General features: G+C 39.2%; 1 protein-coding gene across 3 annotated transcripts in view; it reads right to left on the bottom strand.

Annotated features, from left to right (window-relative positions):
* LOC122549088 (peroxidasin homolog) overlaps window positions 1–19861 on the bottom strand; it is a 589463-nt gene that overhangs the window by 383244 nt on the left and 186358 nt on the right. For all 3 annotated transcript variants that reach the window (XM_087986415.1, XM_043688312.2, XM_043688313.2), the window contains exon 2: window positions 8886–8957. In XM_087986415.1, coding sequence (XP_087842541.1) covers window positions 8886–8957 — 72 coding nt within the window. The remainder of the gene's footprint in view (window positions 1–8885; window positions 8958–19861) is intronic.

Raw genomic sequence — 19861 nt, 5'->3', positions numbered from 1 at the left:
GTAACATCTAATGGTAGTGGCAGCAATGCATGCAACACAGATTGTCTTGGTGTCAAAGAGGGTGGAGACATTAAAAGTCAGCTCAGAGTCTAACAACAAATTAAAGTTGCATCAGCTTGATTAAATTAGCTGAGGAGGTGAAAAGAGGTATTGGCAAACAGAGTTGTGATAGAAACAAAACATAATTTCCCTATGTTCTATTGAAAAGTTGAGTTTAACTTGCCCAAGACAACCCTGAGACAATCAAGTATCAGAGGTAAGGTGTGAGAACACAGAACCTGGATCAGAATCTAACCTCATTACAACCTTTGTTCAACCAAAGAGCTGAATTCCAGAGGTGAGATGAGAGTGACAGCTCTTAACATCACTTGACCAAGAGTGGCATCAAGGAGCGCGAGCAAAACTGGAATCAATGAGAATCAGGTGGCAAACGCTTTGTTGGTTGGAATCATACCTGACACATAGGAAGGTGGTCTTGGTTGTTACAGGTCAGTATTCATAGTTCCAGGACATCTCCGCAGGAGTTCCCAGGTAGTGCTCTAAGCCCAACCATCTTCAGCTGCTTCATCAATGATCTCTCCTCCATCCTAAGGTCTGAAGTGGGGATGTTCACTGATAATTGTACTATGTTCAGCACCATTCATGACTCCTCAAACACTGAAGCAGTCCATGTTCAAATGCAACAAGATCTGGGCAATATCCAGGCTTGGGCTAACAAGTAACATTTGTGTCACACAAATACCAGGCTATAACCATCACCAATAAAGGGCAATCTAACCACTGTCCCTTGACATTCAATGGTACAACTACAACTGAATCTCCCACTACTAACATCCGTAGGGTTACTATTGACCAGAAACTCAACTAGACTGACTACACAAACACTGTAGCTACAAGAACTGGTCAGAGGCTAGGAACACTGTGGTGAATAACTCACCTCCAGACTCCCCAAGGCTGTGACCATTTACAAGGCACAAGTCAGAGGTGTGATGGAATATTCCACACTTGCCTGGATGGGTACAGCTCCAACAACACTCAAAAAACTTTTAGGTCATCCAGCTCACTTCATTGGCACTACATCCATAAACATCTATGCCCTCCACCACGATGCTCAGTATCAGCAGTTTATACTAACAACAAAATGACCTGCAGAAATTTACCAAGTCCTCAGATAGCACCTTCCAACCCCATGACCACTTCCATCTAGAAAGACAAGGCCAGAGGATACATGAGAAAACCACCACCTTCAAATACCCCACCAAACCACTCAACACTGACTTGATAATATGTCATTGTTCCTTCACTGTGGCTGGGTCACAATTCTGGAATTTCCTCCCTAACAGCATTTTAGATCAACCTACGGCACATGAACTGCAGCAGTTTGAGAAGACAGCTCACCACCACTTGCTCAAGGGCATTAGGGACTGGCAATAAATGCTGTATCCGGATCTGAAAGAAAGAGTTAAACCTTAACTGAATGCTGGAGATACTTTGAATCCTATTAATTGGTGTGATTGGAACTATTGTATCCGGATCTGAAAGAAAGAGTTAAACCTTAACTGAATGCAGTAAGCAACACCTACTATGAAGATACCATGGGAACTTCTAATCAGAGTAAAGAAGGAACCTGTCAGAGATACACCCTGTACTCCAAATAGTCTCTGTTGTAGTGTAGGCCATATTCATGTCATCAGTAAATAGTTGCAATAATGTAATAAACTTAATATGATTATTAGCAAGAATTTTCTAGTTAAATCAAAAAAAAATTCTAACTCACAAAATGACTTTTCATTTGAAGGAATCCACACACAACAGAAACCATCTAAAATCAGTCCTGTGCAGTTGACAACAAGACAGGTGTTGAAAGATTTTCAGTCCAATGAATATTGTGGAAAAGTGATAATGAGGATGAGGAATAATGCACCATGTCAAAACCATAAGAGAATTTCAATTGGGGCTTTATGGTAGTTTTGAGATCTTATGAAGCTAGGCTGCATACATCTAAAAAGGGTGGTTTTGGAGTTATGGATATAGAACTGGAAGGTGCCAACACATGTAAATGTAGGAAGAACAGAAACCTAAAATATGCTAAGTATGAATCAAAAAGTTGGGGACCTATGCAATAAGGGTATACAGTAATTTAAGGGAACTTTCATCTTCTTATACACTGGGTTAAGGAAATTTTCAGTCATGGTATTACAGATTATTTAATGATTGTTTACAAGATAGTTTCCAGATCAGTGTATTCAGGAATCAATTAAGGATCAGACTACTTTAGATTTAGTATTGCGCAATGAGAAAGGTTTAATTAATATCCTTGTTGTGAAGGGATCTCTGTAGAAGAACCATTATAAGAAGAAAGAATTTTTGTTGCCTTGAATAGATTTAATTGATGAAAAACAAGTATCCTATATCTAAAGCAAGCAAATTTTAGAGCTATGTTGGCCAAAGTAGATTGAGACAAGCAAGCGTTGACCAGGTTAATTCAAAGAATGAATACAAAATTTACAGATTTACAAAAACACCCAGAAAAAGTGGCCCAACCAAGGCTAAGAGTAATTAACTACAGCAGTAGTTCAAAGGAAGTAACTTATATTACCAAAAAACAATGGAAAGCATAAGGATTGGGAAATGTTTAGAATACAGCAAAGGAAGATCAAAAGATTGATAAGAAAGAACAATATGAGAGTAGATTAGCAGGAAACATGAAAGAAGTTTATAAATATTTCCAGAGGCACACAAATAGAAAGGGATGAACAAAAGAAGATATGAGACTATTAAAGATAGAGTCAGGGGAAATTATAATGGGAAATAAGGAATGGCAGAAACATTATTGAAACACTTTTTATCTCTCTTTAAGGTAAAAGACACAAAACAGTCCAGAAATAATACAGATTCAAACACTTATAGAAAATCAGGAGCTTAAAGAAATCAGTACGTCCTAGATCTGATTAACCACATCCTATGTGAACTAGCTGCAGAGAGAGTGGATGTGTTGGTTTTTATCTTCAATGCTCCTTAGACTGTAGAACAGTTATCAATGAATGTGTGTTAGGAAACAGAACTCCGTATTTAAAAAAAAGAGAAAATGGAAATGACAGCCACCATTAGTAGGTAAAATACCAGAATCTATTATCAAATAATTGGTAACAGCACACTAATCACGATCTGATTAAGCAGGTGCAGCATGTATTTATGAAAGATAAATCATGTTTGACAAATTTGTTAGTTTTTAAACAATGTAACTGACAGTTTGATAAGTGGAAATGAATCGATGTAGTTTATTTGGATTTTCAAGTAATATTCAAAGAGTGCTTCACAAGAGATTACTACACACAATTAGCATTCATAGGATTGGGGAGTGTTATATAAGCATAGCTTGTGAATAATGCAATTGCTTAAAAATGTGTTGCTGGAAAAGCGCAGCAGGTCAGGCAGCATCAAAGGAGAAGGAGAATCAACGTTTCGGGCATAAGCACTTCTTCAGGAATAACGTAATTGGCCAAACACAGAGGTTAAAAATAAAGTTGGTCAGCTGTGACTATTCCAGTACTGCGAAATACACATCAACTATTTACAATCTACAATAATGAATAAGATTAGAGGTAAGTATAGCATGTTCAATTTTGTGGGAAACCTATCCGTGAGGAAGATGTAAAGTAACTGTCGGGGTAATAGACAAAGATTAATTGGACTGATTCATGGAATTAGCGGAATTGTCCAATGAGAACAAAATGGTAAACTAGGATTATATTCACTGTTGGGAAAAAGAATCAGTGGTGATTTAACAGAAACATATCACATTCTTAAAAGGCTTAACAGACATAGGCTAAAAAAGATGCCTTCCTCTGCAAGAAATTGAGAACACAAATTCATTGTCTCAGAACAAGGGATTAAATCATTCAAACCAGAGATGAGGAGGCATTGCTTTGCTCAAAGGTTGTGAAACTCAAGAATTCCTACTCAATAAAATTGTGGATGTTTAAACATAGGATATGTTCAAGACATTTTTCAATAGATTTATGGGGACAAAGAAAATGAAAGAATATGGCAACTTTGTGACAAGATCAAATTTAGTTTGAAGATTAGCCTCAATCTTCTTGAATGTCCAAGGTGGTTCAATGCGTCAAATAATATACTTTAACTTCTGTTATACTTCTTATATTGTTACATTCTCACGCTGCAGATTTTGGTTTTGTTTTATTCAATTTATCTTAGCGAACTAACTAAAACACCTGAAAAGATCTATTCATGTAGTTTTAGGAATGAAATTAATTTTGCAACCATTTCCTTCACAAATTCTAAAAATATATCAATAGTGAATTTCACTGATCTTGTACATATTCATGAATTTTTCTGCTGCCCAAGTTTAGTTGTTATAGGAGTATTTTAATCACACCTGCTGAGTAACAATGCAGTGAGTCAGTCTGTTGTTCTTCTAACATTCTCGGCAAGAACATCATACTCAATGCCCATGACTCTCAAACAGAGTCTTAGCACAGTTCCAAGAAATATTCTGATATAGTGTATAATAAGCTAAAAGGAAATCTCTGTGCTTTGGAACCTTCTCATGACACATGCTTTAGTACTGCATCAGGATTTTCTTCAAAAGGTACAGTTGCTTCAAGAACTAGGATATAACTTTACATTTGCAATGTCTTGCACAAAAACCTTGTCTAAAGACAGTTGACAGAATGAAACAATAAACATCAAATGAAAGGCATTTTACACTTATGTGAGGAATAAGAGAATGGTCAAAGAAAGAGTAGGACCTATCATGGATAGCATAGGGAACTTGTGTGTGGAGTCTGAGGAGGTAGAGGAAGCCCTAAATGAGTTTTTTGCTTCTGATTTTATGAAAGAAACGAACTTTGTAGTGAATGAAACCTTTGAAGAGCAAGTGGGCATGCTGGAATGGATTGAGATAGAGGAAGCTGATGTGCTGAAAATTTTGTCAAACATTAAGATTGACAAGTCGCCAGGCTCGGACCAGATTTGTCCTCGGCTGCTTTGGGAAATGAGAAATGCGATTGCTTCGCCACTTGCGGAGATCTTTGCATCCTCGCTGAGGACTGGAGAGAGGCAAATGTAATTCCTCTCTTCAAGAAAGGAAATAGGGAAATCCCTGGCAATTACAGACTAGTAAGTCTCATGTCTGTCGTCTGCGAGGTGTTAGAAAGGATTCTGAGGGATAGGATTTATGACCAACTGGAAGAGCATGGCTTGATTAAATGCAGTCAACACGGCTTTGTGAGGGGCAGGTCATGCCTCACAAACCTTATCGAGTTCTTTGAGGATGTGACTAGAAAAGTTGATTAGCTGTGGATGTGGTGTATGTGGACTTCAGCAAGGCATTTGATAAGGTTCCCCATGGTAGGCTCATTCAGAAGGTCAGGAGGAATGGGATACAGGGGAACTTAGCAGTCTGGATACAGAATTGGCTGGCCAACAGAAGACAGCGAGTGGTAGTGGAAGGAAAATATTCTGCCTGCAAGTCAGTGGTGAGTGGTGTTCCACAGGGCTCTGTCTTTGGGCCTCTACTGTTTGTAATTTTTATTAATGACTTGGATGAGGGAATTGAAGGATGGGTCAGCAAGTTTGCAGACAACACAAAGGTTGGAGGTGTCGTTGACAGTATAGAGGGCTGTTGTAGGCTGCAGCGGGACATTGACAGGATGCAGATTTGGGCTGAGAGGTGGCAGATGGAGTTCAACCTGAATAAATGCGAGGTGATGCATTTTGGAAGGTCAAATTTGAAAGCTGAGTACAAGATTAAGGATAGGATTCTTGGCAGTGTGGAGGTACAGAGGGATCTTGGTGTGCAGGTACATAGATCCCTTAAAATGGCCACCCAAGTGGACAGGGTTGTTAAGAAAGCATATGGTGTTTTGGCTTTCATTAACAGGGGGATTGAGTTTAACAGTTATGAGATCTTGTTGCAGCTCTATAAAACTTTGGTTAGACCGCACTTGGAATACTGCGTCCAGTTCTGGTTGCCCTATTATAGGAAAGATATGGATGCTTTGGAGAGGGTTCAGAGGACGTTTACCAGGATGCTGCCTGGACTGGAGGGCTTATCTTATGAAGAGAGGTGGACTGAGCTCGGACTTTTTTCATTGGAGAAAAGGAGGAGGAGAGGGGACCTAATTGAGGTATACAAGATAATGAGAGGCATAGATAGAGTCGATAGCCAGAGCCTATTTCCCAGGGCAGAAATGGCTAACACAAGGGGTTATAGTTTTAAGCTGGTTGGAGGAAAGTATAGAGGGGATGTCAAAGGTGGGTTCTTTACACAGAGAGTTGTGAGAGCATGGAATGTCTTGCCAGCAGCAGTTGTGGAAGCAAGGTCATTGGGGACATTTAAGAGACTGCTGGACATGCATATGGTCACAGAAATTTGAGGATGCATACATGAGGATCAATGGTCGGCACAACATCGTGGGCTGAAGGGCCTGTTCTGTGCTGTACTGTTCTATGTTCTATGAAAGCTGTCATGAGGTCACACCGGTACCGTGCTTGGCCACCTTTCAATTACTGGAAAACATGCAGAATTGGTACAGGCTTAGAAGCAGATAACCCAGCAACACCTTGGCCAAGGAGTTCATAGCTTAGGAAAACATTTTAAAAATAATAAATTAAACAAAATTCTTGACAAAAATAGATGAGGAACAATTAATAGGAATTTGTTCATGTGTTTTGGATATCACAATTAGATATTGCAACTACAGCATTTGGCTCTTGACATCGTTATTAATTATCTGGAACATTGTTACCATCAATTGCGTGTTTCATGTGACGAAACACACTATGTTCATACAGTCATAGAGTTATACAGCACAGAAACAGACACTTCAGTCCAGATCACCCATACTGACCAGATATCTTAAACTGATCTAATCCTAACTGTGGGATTTGGCCCATGTTTTCCTCCACCACCTCCACTGGCAGCTCATTCCATACATGCATCACACTTTCTGTGAAAAGGTTGCCCCTCAGGTCTCTTATAAATCACACCCCTCTCACCATAAAACCTATAACCCTCTTGTTTTGGACTTCCCTTCCCTAGTGAAAGACCCTGGTTATTCACCCTATCCATGTCCATGTCCATTATGATTTCATAAACCTCAGCCTCCGATGCTCCATGGAAAATATCCACAGCTTATTCACCCTCTCCTTGTAACTCAAGCCCTCCAATCCCAGCAATATCTTTGGAAATTTTCTCTCAATCTTCCCAAGTTTAACAACATTTTTCAGGGACACCAGAATTGAACCAGTATTCTGCAAGTGGCCTGTACAGCCGCAACGTGACATTCAAACTCCTATACTCAATGAATTACTAATGAAGACAATCTTCACTACCCTGTCTACCTGGTACTCCACATTCAAGGAATTATGCAACTGCACCCCTAGGTTTTATTGTTTGACAACACTCCCCAGGGTCCTACCATTAACATAATAAGTCCTGCCCTAGTTTGCCTTACTAAACGCAACACCTCACATTTATCTAAATTGAACTCCATCTGCCACTCCTCAGTCCATTGGCTCATTTGATCAAGGTCCCGTTGCATTCTAAGATAACCTTCTTTATTGTCCATTACACCACCAATTTTGGTGTCATCTGTACACTTACAAACCACATTTCCCATGTTCACATTCAAATCATTTATATAAATGATGAAGAACAGTGGACTCAGTGCCGATCCTTGCATTCACCTCTAGTCACAGGTTTCCAGTCTGAACCACAAGTCTCTAACACTACCTTCTGTCTCCTATCTTCAAGCCAATTTTGTATCGAATTAGCTAGCTCCCCTTTGATTACATCTGCAAGTCATTTACATTTTACCATATTTTCATTTCTCCAGTTATTTACAAAAGATAATTCTGTATGTACATGGGTAAAAGTCAAATGTTTGAGGTCAATAACGCAAAAAAAGTTGAGAAATGCTTTCAACTGAAACAAATCCAACCAGCTCATCTAACATCGCTCTGAAAATAGTCCATAAGGTAATGCAGTGGGGCATGCCCATACCAGTCAGTTATTCTCTTTATCTCTCACTTTACATATTTTTATTAAGTAGCCTTCCCAACAGCACCACCTCACATTCTGGAGAGGAAGCAGCATATTGTCTGGAGTTTCAATGCTGCTCATGAGCCAGAAGGAAAAGCAAAAGCAGTGCTGCGACACCAGAAAATATCACATCAACAGCTCCAACCCTCAGCTCGGCCTTGGTGCAGGAGGATTGCACTGAGTCAACATTGCAAAGAACTGAACTTGCAAGGCATCTAACTTTCCCTGCCTCGCCAGGAGCAGTGAGGGTGCTGAATGGTAACACAGACTCAGGCTGAACTTAATGAAAAGTCACCAGAGAAGTTCTTCTCTGCATTAACCTCAGTTATATTGCTTTTGAATTCTCACCGATCTGCCATTTTCTCCCTACAAGCATGACGTGGGATCCACATTGTTCATGTAGTAATTAACAAGTGGAAGCTTGAAGAAGTGAAGTAAATGCAACTTTTTTTCAAAAAACATTGGATAATAAATTGAAGTTTTTAAAATGATTGTCAAGATTTTTTTCTGAAACGTTTGGGCTTTGATCCTTGAAAAACCAGCACTGACTTATTCATACAGTATATGTTCTTTTTTAGCAAATATCTTGGGGTCAATTTTATATGAGCTCAGTTTTGAATGATTACATACAATAATTTTATTTTCATTTAGCTTAAAAATATAACATTATTTGGAGCATATGATGCAGTAACAGAAACGACATACTCCCTCTGATGTATACCTCCAGTGCAGAATTGCTGTCCACAGGTGTATCTCTATAGTTTACTTGCTGAGTGCATAAAATGAGGTTAACAAGCGAAACTGAATAATCACTCACAGTGTGTTTAGGTTCTTTTGCCTCTTAAAAGCTCCAGGTGGAATTTCTCTGATCCTGTTAAATCTCAGATCCCTGCAAGAAAATCAGTAAAATTCAAACATTAATCATTGAATGTGCTGTTTCATTGGTAATAATTAAATAAACTGATTTTAACTTGCTAGGTGTAGCTGTATCCCAAATGTTGAATTTTCTCTTCTAGGAGTTCGCCATCATAGCTGGTTCTGGATATTCTGACAGAGTGCCTTGGGGTGGCATGGTGGCTCACCGGTTAGTATTGTTGCCTCACAGCACCAGGTACATTAGTTCAATTCTACCTTTGAATGACTGTATAGAGTTTGCACATTCTCCCCGTGTCTACATGGGTTTCCTCTGGGTTCTTCAGTTTCCTCTCAGTCCAAGGATGTGTTGGTTAGGTTGATTGGCCATGCTAAATTGTCCATAGTGTCCTGGGATATGTAGATTAGGTGGATTAGTTATGGGAAATACAGAGTTACAGGGATAGGGTAAGGATGTGAGTCTGGGTGGGATATTTTTTGGAGGGTCAGTGTGGACTCAATGGGTCAAATGGCCCGCTTTCACACGGAAGTAATTCTATATTTTTTTGAATTCTATAACATTGCCTGGTTTTAACTATTACAAGAAACATTCCCAATAGGATGGGGATAGTGGGAGAACGTCCAGTCAGTCAAGGTGATGTTTTGAGATTTCTTATATTTTCTTTCACATTTTACGTTATGTTTATGGCAATAAAAATTAACACTATTGTCACTAAAGATTCAGGGCTATAAGATTAATAAAATCAAAAAGCCACATATATCCTCTATTAAGCACTCTCTAAAGAGTTTCAATTACTGTATTTTTTAATGAGTAGCTGCTTATCTTGACCGGGGCATTCCCTTCAGGAGATGACCTGTCTGTGTCTCCTCCCAGACAGGTCCACAATGACCAAGGCTGAACATGGTGGCATACTGGCAATGTCAATACATGAGGGTCAGTCAGAGTCGAGAATGTGGTGCTGGAAAAACACTGCAGGTCAGGCAGCATCCGAGGAACAGGAGAATCGATGTTATGGGCAAAACCTTTTCTTCAGGATTGAGGCTGGTGAGCCAAGGAAGTGGAGAAATAAATGGGAAGGTGGTGGGGCTTGGGGGAAAGTAGCTGAGAGTGCAACAGGAAGATGGAGGTGAGGGTAATGGTGATAGGTCGGAGATGAGGGTGAAGGATGATGGACAGGTAGGACAGGTCATGAGGGTGGTGTCGAGTTGGAAGGTTGGATCTGGGATGAGGTGGGGGGAGGGGAAATGAGGAAACTGGTGAAATCCACATTAATGACATGTGGTTGGAGAGTCCCAAGGTAGAAGATGAGGCATTCTTCCTCCAGGAATCAGGTGGTTATGCAGTGATGGAGGAGGAGACCCAGGACCTGCATGTCCTTAACGGACTGGGAGGGCAAGTTGAAGTGTTCGGCGATGGGGTTGGTTAGTGAAGGTGACCCGGAGATGTTCTCTGAAGCGTTCTGCAAGTAGCTGTCCTGTCTCCCCGATGTAGAGGAGACCACATCGGGAGCAATGGATGCAGTAAATGAAATGTGTGACAGTGCAGGTAAAACTCTGATGGATGTGGAAGGCTTCTTTGTGGCCTTAGATGGAGGGGAAGGGAGGTGTGGGTGCAGGTCTTACAATTCCTGCAGTGGCAGAGGAAAGTGTTGGGAGGGGAGGGTGGGTTGGTAGGGGGTCAGTCAACTAGGTTCAAATCCCACATTGGTGGCTGGTGGATTTGAAATTAATAAAACTTTGGAATAAAATGTTAATCTCAGTTAAAAAAAAATCTAATTTACTCATGCCTTTTAAGGAAGAAAATCTGCAATCCTTACTTGTAACTTCAGAACCGAACAATGTGGTTGCCATGTAAAAAGGCCGAGCAAAATATGCAGAAAGGGATGAGCAACAAATGATATTCACATCCCATAAAATCACAAAAATAAGTCTTAGAACTATGAATACCTGCCATCCCCAGTCAAATCAAAGGATTCCCTGAATTCCAGTAGATTTGTGAAGGGTCAACTATTATCCTTATACTTATGGGGCTACAGACCCATTGTGGTTTATTCTGCTGCTAAAGTACAGGTCTGTCTCCTTTCAAGAATACATCTAGGTTAGTTAAAAATTTGGAGGCATACTAGATGTAGTGTTAAGCGCAAAACCAAAATCTGTATTAGATATTACGTGGCATCTGGAGTGTAAATTTCATTGAATTTCTTTACATTTATGTTCTAGCATGCATTGAAAGCTATCTCAGAGATTAGTGAGCCCTGCAGGATTTGCAATGATTAAGATGAATATAAAATCCAGCACAGCTTTCTAGTCTTGCTCCTAAACTTCCAATATTAGCAGCCTATGTGTGCACTGGGATTAGGAGTTCATAAAATGTACTTTATGGTATCACATATAAATTCAGATATCAATATTGTAGGTGGAAAGCTAACTTCTGAATAAACCTATCAAATAAAAAGATATAAAGCACAGAAATTCATTCAACAATTAAACTGAAAGAGGACTTATAAATATATTTGTTGCCAATTGTTTCAAACATTTTTCATAAGAAGCCAAACTATTGCTTGGAATGTTACAGGAGAAAATAAAAAGAATGATTAATGCAAACTCTTCTTAATGCCCACAAATCTAAATCTCACTGAAAAACATGTTAATATTTGCAGAGCTTCCCCAAGGAGTCCTGCATTTTCTTTTTTGCAGTGTGATGAAATTTCATCCAAGAGAACATCCAATGATGATCATTAAAATACAATCCATATTTAGGCGAAAGTGAGGACTGCAGATGCTGGAGATTAGAGTCAAAAGTGTGGTGCTGGAAAAGCAAGTAGGTCAGGTTGCATCCAAGGAGCAGGAGAATCGAAAATTCGGGGAAAATGTTTTTGCCTGAAACGTCGATTCTCCTGTTCCTCGGATTCTGCCTGACCTGCTGTGCTTTTCCAGCACCACACTCCAGAATCCATATTTAGACTGGTCATCTTGGCTCTTTGATTGTGGAAACTAGACTGCTTTGAAATCCATAAGTCACACCTCAATTAAAATCGTGGCAGCATAATTTGATATAAATGTGTTATTTCCTCATCTCGGTGTTTTTGTTGCTTGGTTTCCATCACTTCATGCACCCATTCTACAAGTTGCAGCACTGAATAGGAGCTCAGCAAGCACAAACATTTTTTAAACTGCTGCAACTTTTTTAAATGATAAATTTCACCCAGATAGTACTGATAGAGTTGATGTCACTTCATAATATTCAGGCCAGCAGTTTCCTACTCTGATGGAACCTGGGTGAAACAGGAGTTTGAAAAGTAATGGGACTTCACATATACTCAATGGTCCATTAAGTACCCCCAAACTTTCAGACAACCAGACTTAGCCAGGAATCCTATAAAGTTATGCAAACTGGACTCCTACTTGTTGTGTTTTGTCATTCAGTCCGTGTGTCAGTATACCTTTAAGAGATATATTCATGATACAATCATGCCATTATTTCACATGACCTGAGAGTGCAATGATCTCATACTTGACTTTAATCCAATCATTCACAGCATTTATAACAAAGTAAATTACCCGATAGCATATATTGATGCAATTAAATATGATCTGATCACCATGATGGAGATGGGGCTGCAGGAGGATAAGGATTTGGTCCGGAATATTGAAGTGTATGTGATAATCAAGATTAAGAATCAAGGTAAAAGGTGGAGAGATAGCATTATTAATCAAGGATAGCATTTGTGCAATGAATCTGTTTCAGCAGATGAGCATGTAGAATCAATTTAGGTGAAGATGAGTAATAGGAGGGGAAATAAGTCATGAATAGGAAACATCTACAGGGCCTATAAATATAAATTTATATAAACAAGAAAAAGCATACAAAAAAAAATATTGGCTGCCTGTGATAAGGGGACAACAATAATCAAGCGTAGCTTTATTCTACATAGACACTAGAAAAGTCAGATTAATAGTAGACTGGATGAGAAGTTCATAGAATACTTTTGAGGTTATTCATAGAGCAGTGTATTTTGGAACTGACCAGAGAGCAGGTTAAATTAGAATCAATTGTTTTACATTGTTTAGTGTGACAGGGTTAATTATTGACTTCAGAGTAAAGACAATCCTAAGTAGCAGCAACCACAATAGCTATTTTTAAATTAATCTCTTTGGATATGTTATAACACATTCCAGACTTGAATCTAAGCCTTCTGGCCCAGAGGTATTGACGCTACCAGGTCTTGTAGTGACCATAATATGATTACATTTACATTCAATTTACATGAGAGACTATTGGTCTAAGAATAATATTTCAATCTGAATATTAAATCTATGTGGGCATGAGAGCTAAGATAACTGAATTAAAGTGGTTTATTAGGCTTCAGGATAGATCAATATCGACATTGTAGCAGACATTTAAGGGGACATTAAACGATAGGTTAAACTATTCTCATGGTGGATTTACATGAGAAGTTAATGGAGACTGCATTTTTACCCTCTGTTGTGGATTCACTTTGACCACTTGATATTTCAGACTGTGATCTCAGTAAACATTTTGAAGCTATTTGTGCCTGTTAGATAATTGCCAGAGAGTATGGGAGGGACTCAAACCATCAAATGACTGTAACTCTACAGGAGAGACTGTAACTCCACAACTGTGGAGTTTGCATATTCTCCGTGTCTGCATGGGTTTCCTCCAGGGGCTCCAAGATGTGCAGGTTAGGTGAATTGGCCATGCTAAATTGCCCACAGTGTTCAGGAGTGTGTAGGTTAGGTGCACTCATCAGGGGTAAATGTAGACTAATAAGGTGGGGGAGTGGATCTGAGTGGATTGCTCTTCGGAGGGTCGCTGTGGACTTGTTGGGCTGAAGGACCTGTTTCAACACTGCAGGGATTCCTTGATTCTATGAATTGAAAGAGATGGAGCAATTATTTTGTCTCAAACAATTAGGTTTAGCCCAAAGCAGCTGCGCCATCACAGCACCAAACTTCCAATTTGATAGTTTCTTCAGGTGACATACTGAAATCCAGAACTTTGGCTTATTAAAAGAGGACAACAAGGATCATATATCATGCCCAGTGGAAGGTTTTGGTCTTGACTATTTCACAAGGTTGAGCCAAAATGGCAAACAGGATCCAATTCCATAATTCCTGTCAATATTCACTGAGCAAGCAAGTTTCACGGACAAGCAGGAACCCCCCTCACCACTCCCCTCCAACCAAGTTCAGACCCGAGCCCAGTTGATTCCATTGTGGGTGTAGGTGTCTTATAACTCTCCACACTCCACAACCACCAGCACAACCCTAGTCATAATCTTTGAGGATTCTGCTCAGCTTCTTAAGGACATGAAACTCAGAGGAGTTATGAACTATAGTTTGGATTCAGGAAACTTTTGCAAGTTATGCTTAAAAGGGCTTACGCATGACCTGCTATGACTCATTCCATGTCCTCCATAATGCCTTCAGGCCTTCCATGCACATTCTCTTGCCCTGCATCCTCCATGCCTAGTCATTCAATATGCACATTGAAACCAATGAGTCATAAGATAAAAATAACATATTTTGAAATAAACCCAAAGAAAACCTATTCAGAAAAATGTTTTGAAGATAATTGCTACTCTTAACAATCCTAAAAAAGTAACAATCAGACAGGGGCATCACAATAGCAATAACAAAAGCTTTGTCTCATTTCACTCCTCTTCATCTTGTCTAAATAAACATACATTAATTGAAACAAAGAGTTCAAAAAAAAGGTAAATGTAGAGTAACAGGGTAGGGGAATGGGTCTGGGCAGATGACTCTTCGGAGGGTCGATGTGGACTTGTTGGGCTGAAGGGCCTGTTTCCACACTGTAGGGATTCTAAAATTCTAATGGCATATTGTTGTCAGGTTTACAAATTAAACGCATTTGATTGGTTTAGATTGCTGTACTTCTGCCAGTAGCTACAAGTAAATTGTCACAAAGTCACTTCAAGTCTGAGTATCCTTTTAACAATAGGAAAAGTGTTTGGTGCTATTGAAACTCTTCTTCAACTCTTAAGAATTTTTCCTTTCAGTCACTTTTTCTCTAAAGTTAATTTTTCTTTTTCTCTTTATATCTATCTCTCATTGTAGCTTATTTGACACTGAAGACACCATTATAATTCACTCTTACATCTCAGTCTTTGCACTAATAATTCCGCAATACTTCAATCTGTTTGAATAAAGAAATACACCTGTTCATTCAGATCCCTGATGCCCTGTAAAGACCATAGTACCACTTTCATCTCACATTCCAGCAACTTGCAACAGAAAACATCATTGCCATTAACAGGCATAGGCAAGCTGAATAAATAGCGACTGCTGTTCAGTCTCCTGCCATGGGAACTGTAAAAGATTGTGTAGACAATCTGTAAAAATGTGGAATTATTTTAGTGATTGAAAATATGTTTTCAGCAGTGAGAAGTCCCACAGAACAGAATTACACTCTGTTTCATATCATGTATAAAAAAGATTGAATAAAAAATTGTCAGTGAGACCTTTTATTTTGTATTTAATACGTTATTACATAAAAATATGCAACCCTGAGCACTAGATCTTACTATTTCAAATCAGTCATGGTTATTGTGAACGGGCTATAATGCCTGCTATTCCTCCCAGACCTCCGACACTATCTTGCTCCCACATGACGATAATATACTAACATCAGACTTGATTGATTCAGAGTGGGCCCCCAGCCACTTTCTGGGACCTCTTTTGGAGGGGATTTCCCCAATGCCTATTGAAAACAAATATCCAACCCCACAGATTGTACCCCTAATAATGTTCCCAACCTTGAAACCAATCCTCCATTACTTTCCCCATCCAAAATCCCAGACTTGCCTCTAGTCTAGCCTCCATACAGATCAGCTATCAGCTCCCTCAAGTGCCACTTCTTCCCAAATAGGAATGGAAGTCCTAGTCTGAATCATTTGTGTCTGCTCTTAGCATATAATTACATGTGACAGCAGGATTCAATGTTAGTGGGCTCAAGACCAACTTTTCTGTTGATGTGAGGATTTGGAAAAATATTTCCATGTCAATCAAGTCTCTGTCCTCACTTCATAAAACATTGCATTCTGCTTTGTACATGGAGCTGTAGCTTGGTGAAAGTAGTCACTCATTTAGTTACCCCTTGACTGCCCAGTAATGTTAATAGGTCACCAATGTGCTCGCATTCCCAAGCAACTTTACCGAGGAGAACAGATTTAATGTACTGACTCTTTTAATCCCTCAAATTGGTTACTGCAAATTTGCCAGTGAATAGTTTCAGTTAATACAGAAGTTATTATAGCATGTCCTGCTGTTTCAGTCTTATTTTCAGTAAACGGCTGACTAGCCACCTTCTTTTCCTAGCTGATATGTTAGCTGATATTGTTCATGGTTATGTCTCTTCAGGTTTCACTCACTTTTAAATTGGTCATTATCATCGCTTTCCTTAAAAAGAAATCCTTAACCTCAATCTTAAAAACTGCTTTCTCAATTCTAAACAATCTTTCTTTCCAAGGTCCTTGATTTTGTTTTCATTTTCAAATCCAGGCCCGTCTTCCCTGAAACTCCATGTTTGAATTACTTCAGTCACATTTATACCCAATTATGCACTCAAAATGTCACAAATTACATCCTGTACATCTGTGACAATGGTAAGCTTTCTTACCTTTTAACACTGTTTCTACACAAAATCTACTCAGTAGAAAATCAGTGTCTTGGTGCACAATCTCAAAGGTTAATAAGACCAGTTTATGAACAATTCTCCAGCTCAGATACAGTGGAACAGGCCAGAAGCTTTGTTTTTCAAAAGTAGCTTTATGCTCCTGACTGACATTGTGATTAGTTTAAGACACTCACATCTTATACAAAGGCAAATAAACTTCAGCAGTGATAAAGAAAAGGTCAGTTAATACTAGTGAAGTTTCCAATGCAATTTTCACTAAGGATTGTGCTAGATTGTTACAACTCTTTATTTTTATGACACACACATGATTATAACTTTATCATGGAGGTGCTAAATATCATAGAGTTATTAAGGAGATTCTTGATTTTCTTTATTTTCCAGATACTTTCTGACAATTTCCTTATGTAATTTGTAGCATTTGTGCAATGCCTGAGTGTTGCAGTAGAAACTCTAGACCTTTGACATAGTTGGTGATTATATTGCACGAAGGGGTTTAAAGGGAGTCACCACAGTTCATCAAGCTCTGATCCAATAATTTATGAGGATTGCTTAGGCATCACTCTAGTGTAATGGTAGTAACAATGTCAAAGGCTGCTGACTTCTCTCAGGAAAGCAGTGCTCATTCTCCTCACGTCCTCGTTGTTACCTAAAAAACCAGCCAGCCCAGACTGCTGCCACGCTGACACTGTGTCCTTAGATCCTTGTCTCTCTATCTTCTCCATATCTACTCTATGCAGGTCTCTCAGTGTTCTGTAAATTTCAATTAGATTCCCCGTTATTCTTCTAAACTCCATCACATACAGATTGAGAGTCGTCAACCACTTCTCATGAGACAAGCCATTTATTCCCAGGATCGTTCTTGTGAACTGCCTCTAACCCCCTCCAAGGCCACCGCATCCTTCCTTAGATATTGATCCCAAAATTGCTCGCAATATTCAAAATGCAGTCTGGCTAGAGCCTTATACAGCCTCAGCAATGTGTCCCTGCTGTTGCATTCTAGCGCCTTCAAAACAAATGTTAAAACTGCTTTTGCCTTCCTAACTGCCAGCTGAACCTGCATGTTACCCTTATCTCTGAAATAGTGTTATCATTTCAATCTAATTTGCTACTGTAATATATATAACCATGCAATACATACTCCAAATGTGATTTAGATTAGATTAGATTAGATTACTTACAGTGTGGAAACAGGCCCTTCGGCCCAACAAGCCCACACCAACACGCCGAAGCGCAACCCACCCAGACCCATTCCCCTACACCTAACACTACGGGCAATTTAACATGGCCAATTCACCTGACCTGCACATTTTTGGACTGTGGGAGGAAACCGGAGCACCCGGAGGAAACCCACACAGACACGGGGAGAATGTGCAAACTTCACACAGTCAGTCGCCTGAGGCGGGAATTGAACCGGGTCTCTGGCACTGTGAAGCAGCAGTGCTAACCACTGTGCTTCCATGCCGCCCCAAATTTTTAATATTTTCCTGGATTTCTCAGTTAACTATTTTCATTTTTATCATTTTTTTCCTAGCTGGATAGTTCTCATTCTGATTATACTCTAGCAGATTTCAATCCAATTCTCCTCAGATAATATATTCTTACTGCTTATTTCAACTAAAGTGATTTGCCTCCTTATCAATCAATACTTCAGCATTAACTCTCACTTGGTTCTAAAGTCAGGATCCTAAAGCTTGCAGGTAAGCTTGCAGGTAAGCATTGAGTTATTGAACTGTTTCAATGCCTCCTTGGAACAGTAAGCTCACCTCCTTCAGCTCCACTGGATGGTCACCAATCATATTTTTCTGTATTATCTGAGTTCTAAACTGTCTAACACTGCATGTTGTTCGTAACCACAGTCTAGGGAGGACGATCTTAAAAATCCTTACCCTATGATCCTACCAAAAGTGGCTAATTGTAGCTTGTGCAATTAACCCTCTACCTAAAAAGATGCAAGTTTCTGATAATGATGCTGAGGATTAATTCAATGTTATTCTGGTCTTTCATGCTCCAATTCTCCCTTTAGAATAAAAAGATGTTTATTAAAATCACACTGGAAAATAAGCAATTGCACTTCTGAGCATTCATTCTCAGTTTGACTGGCTGTGAAATATTGACTGGACAGGAATTTTTGCTGGGTCCCTCTCATTTCATTATTGTACTCAGAGAGAAACATGTTATCAGTAAGTAAAGCAATTCCAACATTGATACAGCAAGTGAAAGACCTTCTTAAAAGATCTTACATAACATTCTCTAATGGAATAACTGATCTTTGTGTTTTTCTTTCACTTCCTGGAGGGGAAATGCCTGACCTCTATTTGGCAATTACCAACAGGGGCATGATTAAAATCTGGAGCTTACTGTGTGGCCAATTGCAAATGCAAACCTGTGTTCTGATACTCCATGTTATGGCCTGTCTCAGCATTCCACAGTATAGCTTGTGAACAAGACTTCATTTTTAGCAGTTAACAAATATGCAAGTTCCAAAAGACATTTTCAGTACTCAAAGAGATTAATCCACTCTGTTTCATGTCAGTAATGTGTGCCAGCGGCAAAAGAAAATTCACTTTTATTACTGCAATTCACTACAGTTGTGACTAGTTTGCGCTGAGCATTGGTTAAGACTATAGCGCTCAATACAACTTATTCAGGAACATTGCTATCGTCCACAGAGTGTCTATTAATTTTGTTTTAGTTGCTAATACTACCAGAAAATTAAGGGGAAAACCATGTCATAATCTTTTTTAAATTGGCCAGTAAAAAGTGAAACATGATTATTCTATAATGATGGAATGGGTTTTATAAGTAGCCAGTAAAATACTTACAGTCTAAAACTATTAAATACACCAATCTGATCTATCCACCCAATACAGTATATGCAGAATAAATTCAGGAAAAATATATCAAATCTGATGTTATTCATTATACACAAGGCAACTACTTAAAATCACTCTACTCAATTTTAAACTCTTAGGCAGTTCCTTGGGATTGAAGATGACTAATTTAAGGGTATGAAATGGCTGACAAGTCCAATGTGTGATTGGAAGACTCTGCTCCATGTGTGGTAGGTGATGCTTGAAGGACCAGATGTGCTGTTGGAAATTTGTGATCTCTCTCCAATGTCTCATCTCCTACCTCTGCATGCTCCTAATGAAGTGCCTTCCTGAAAAAACTTCTCCATTTTGATCAGTCAAAGAACAGGACCTCCCATGAGTCAGTGGGGATGTTCTGATATATTCAGGGAT

This window comes from Chiloscyllium plagiosum, unplaced genomic scaffold (assembly GCF_037043375.1).
Source record: "Chiloscyllium plagiosum isolate Xiang-an unplaced genomic scaffold, Cpla_swu_hap1 HiC_scaffold_4, whole genome shotgun sequence".
NCBI lineage: Eukaryota > Metazoa > Chordata > Chondrichthyes > Orectolobiformes > Hemiscylliidae > Chiloscyllium > Chiloscyllium plagiosum.
The sequence above is the reverse complement of the archived record's forward strand: the minus strand, read 5'-3'. Positions and strand labels throughout refer to the sequence as shown.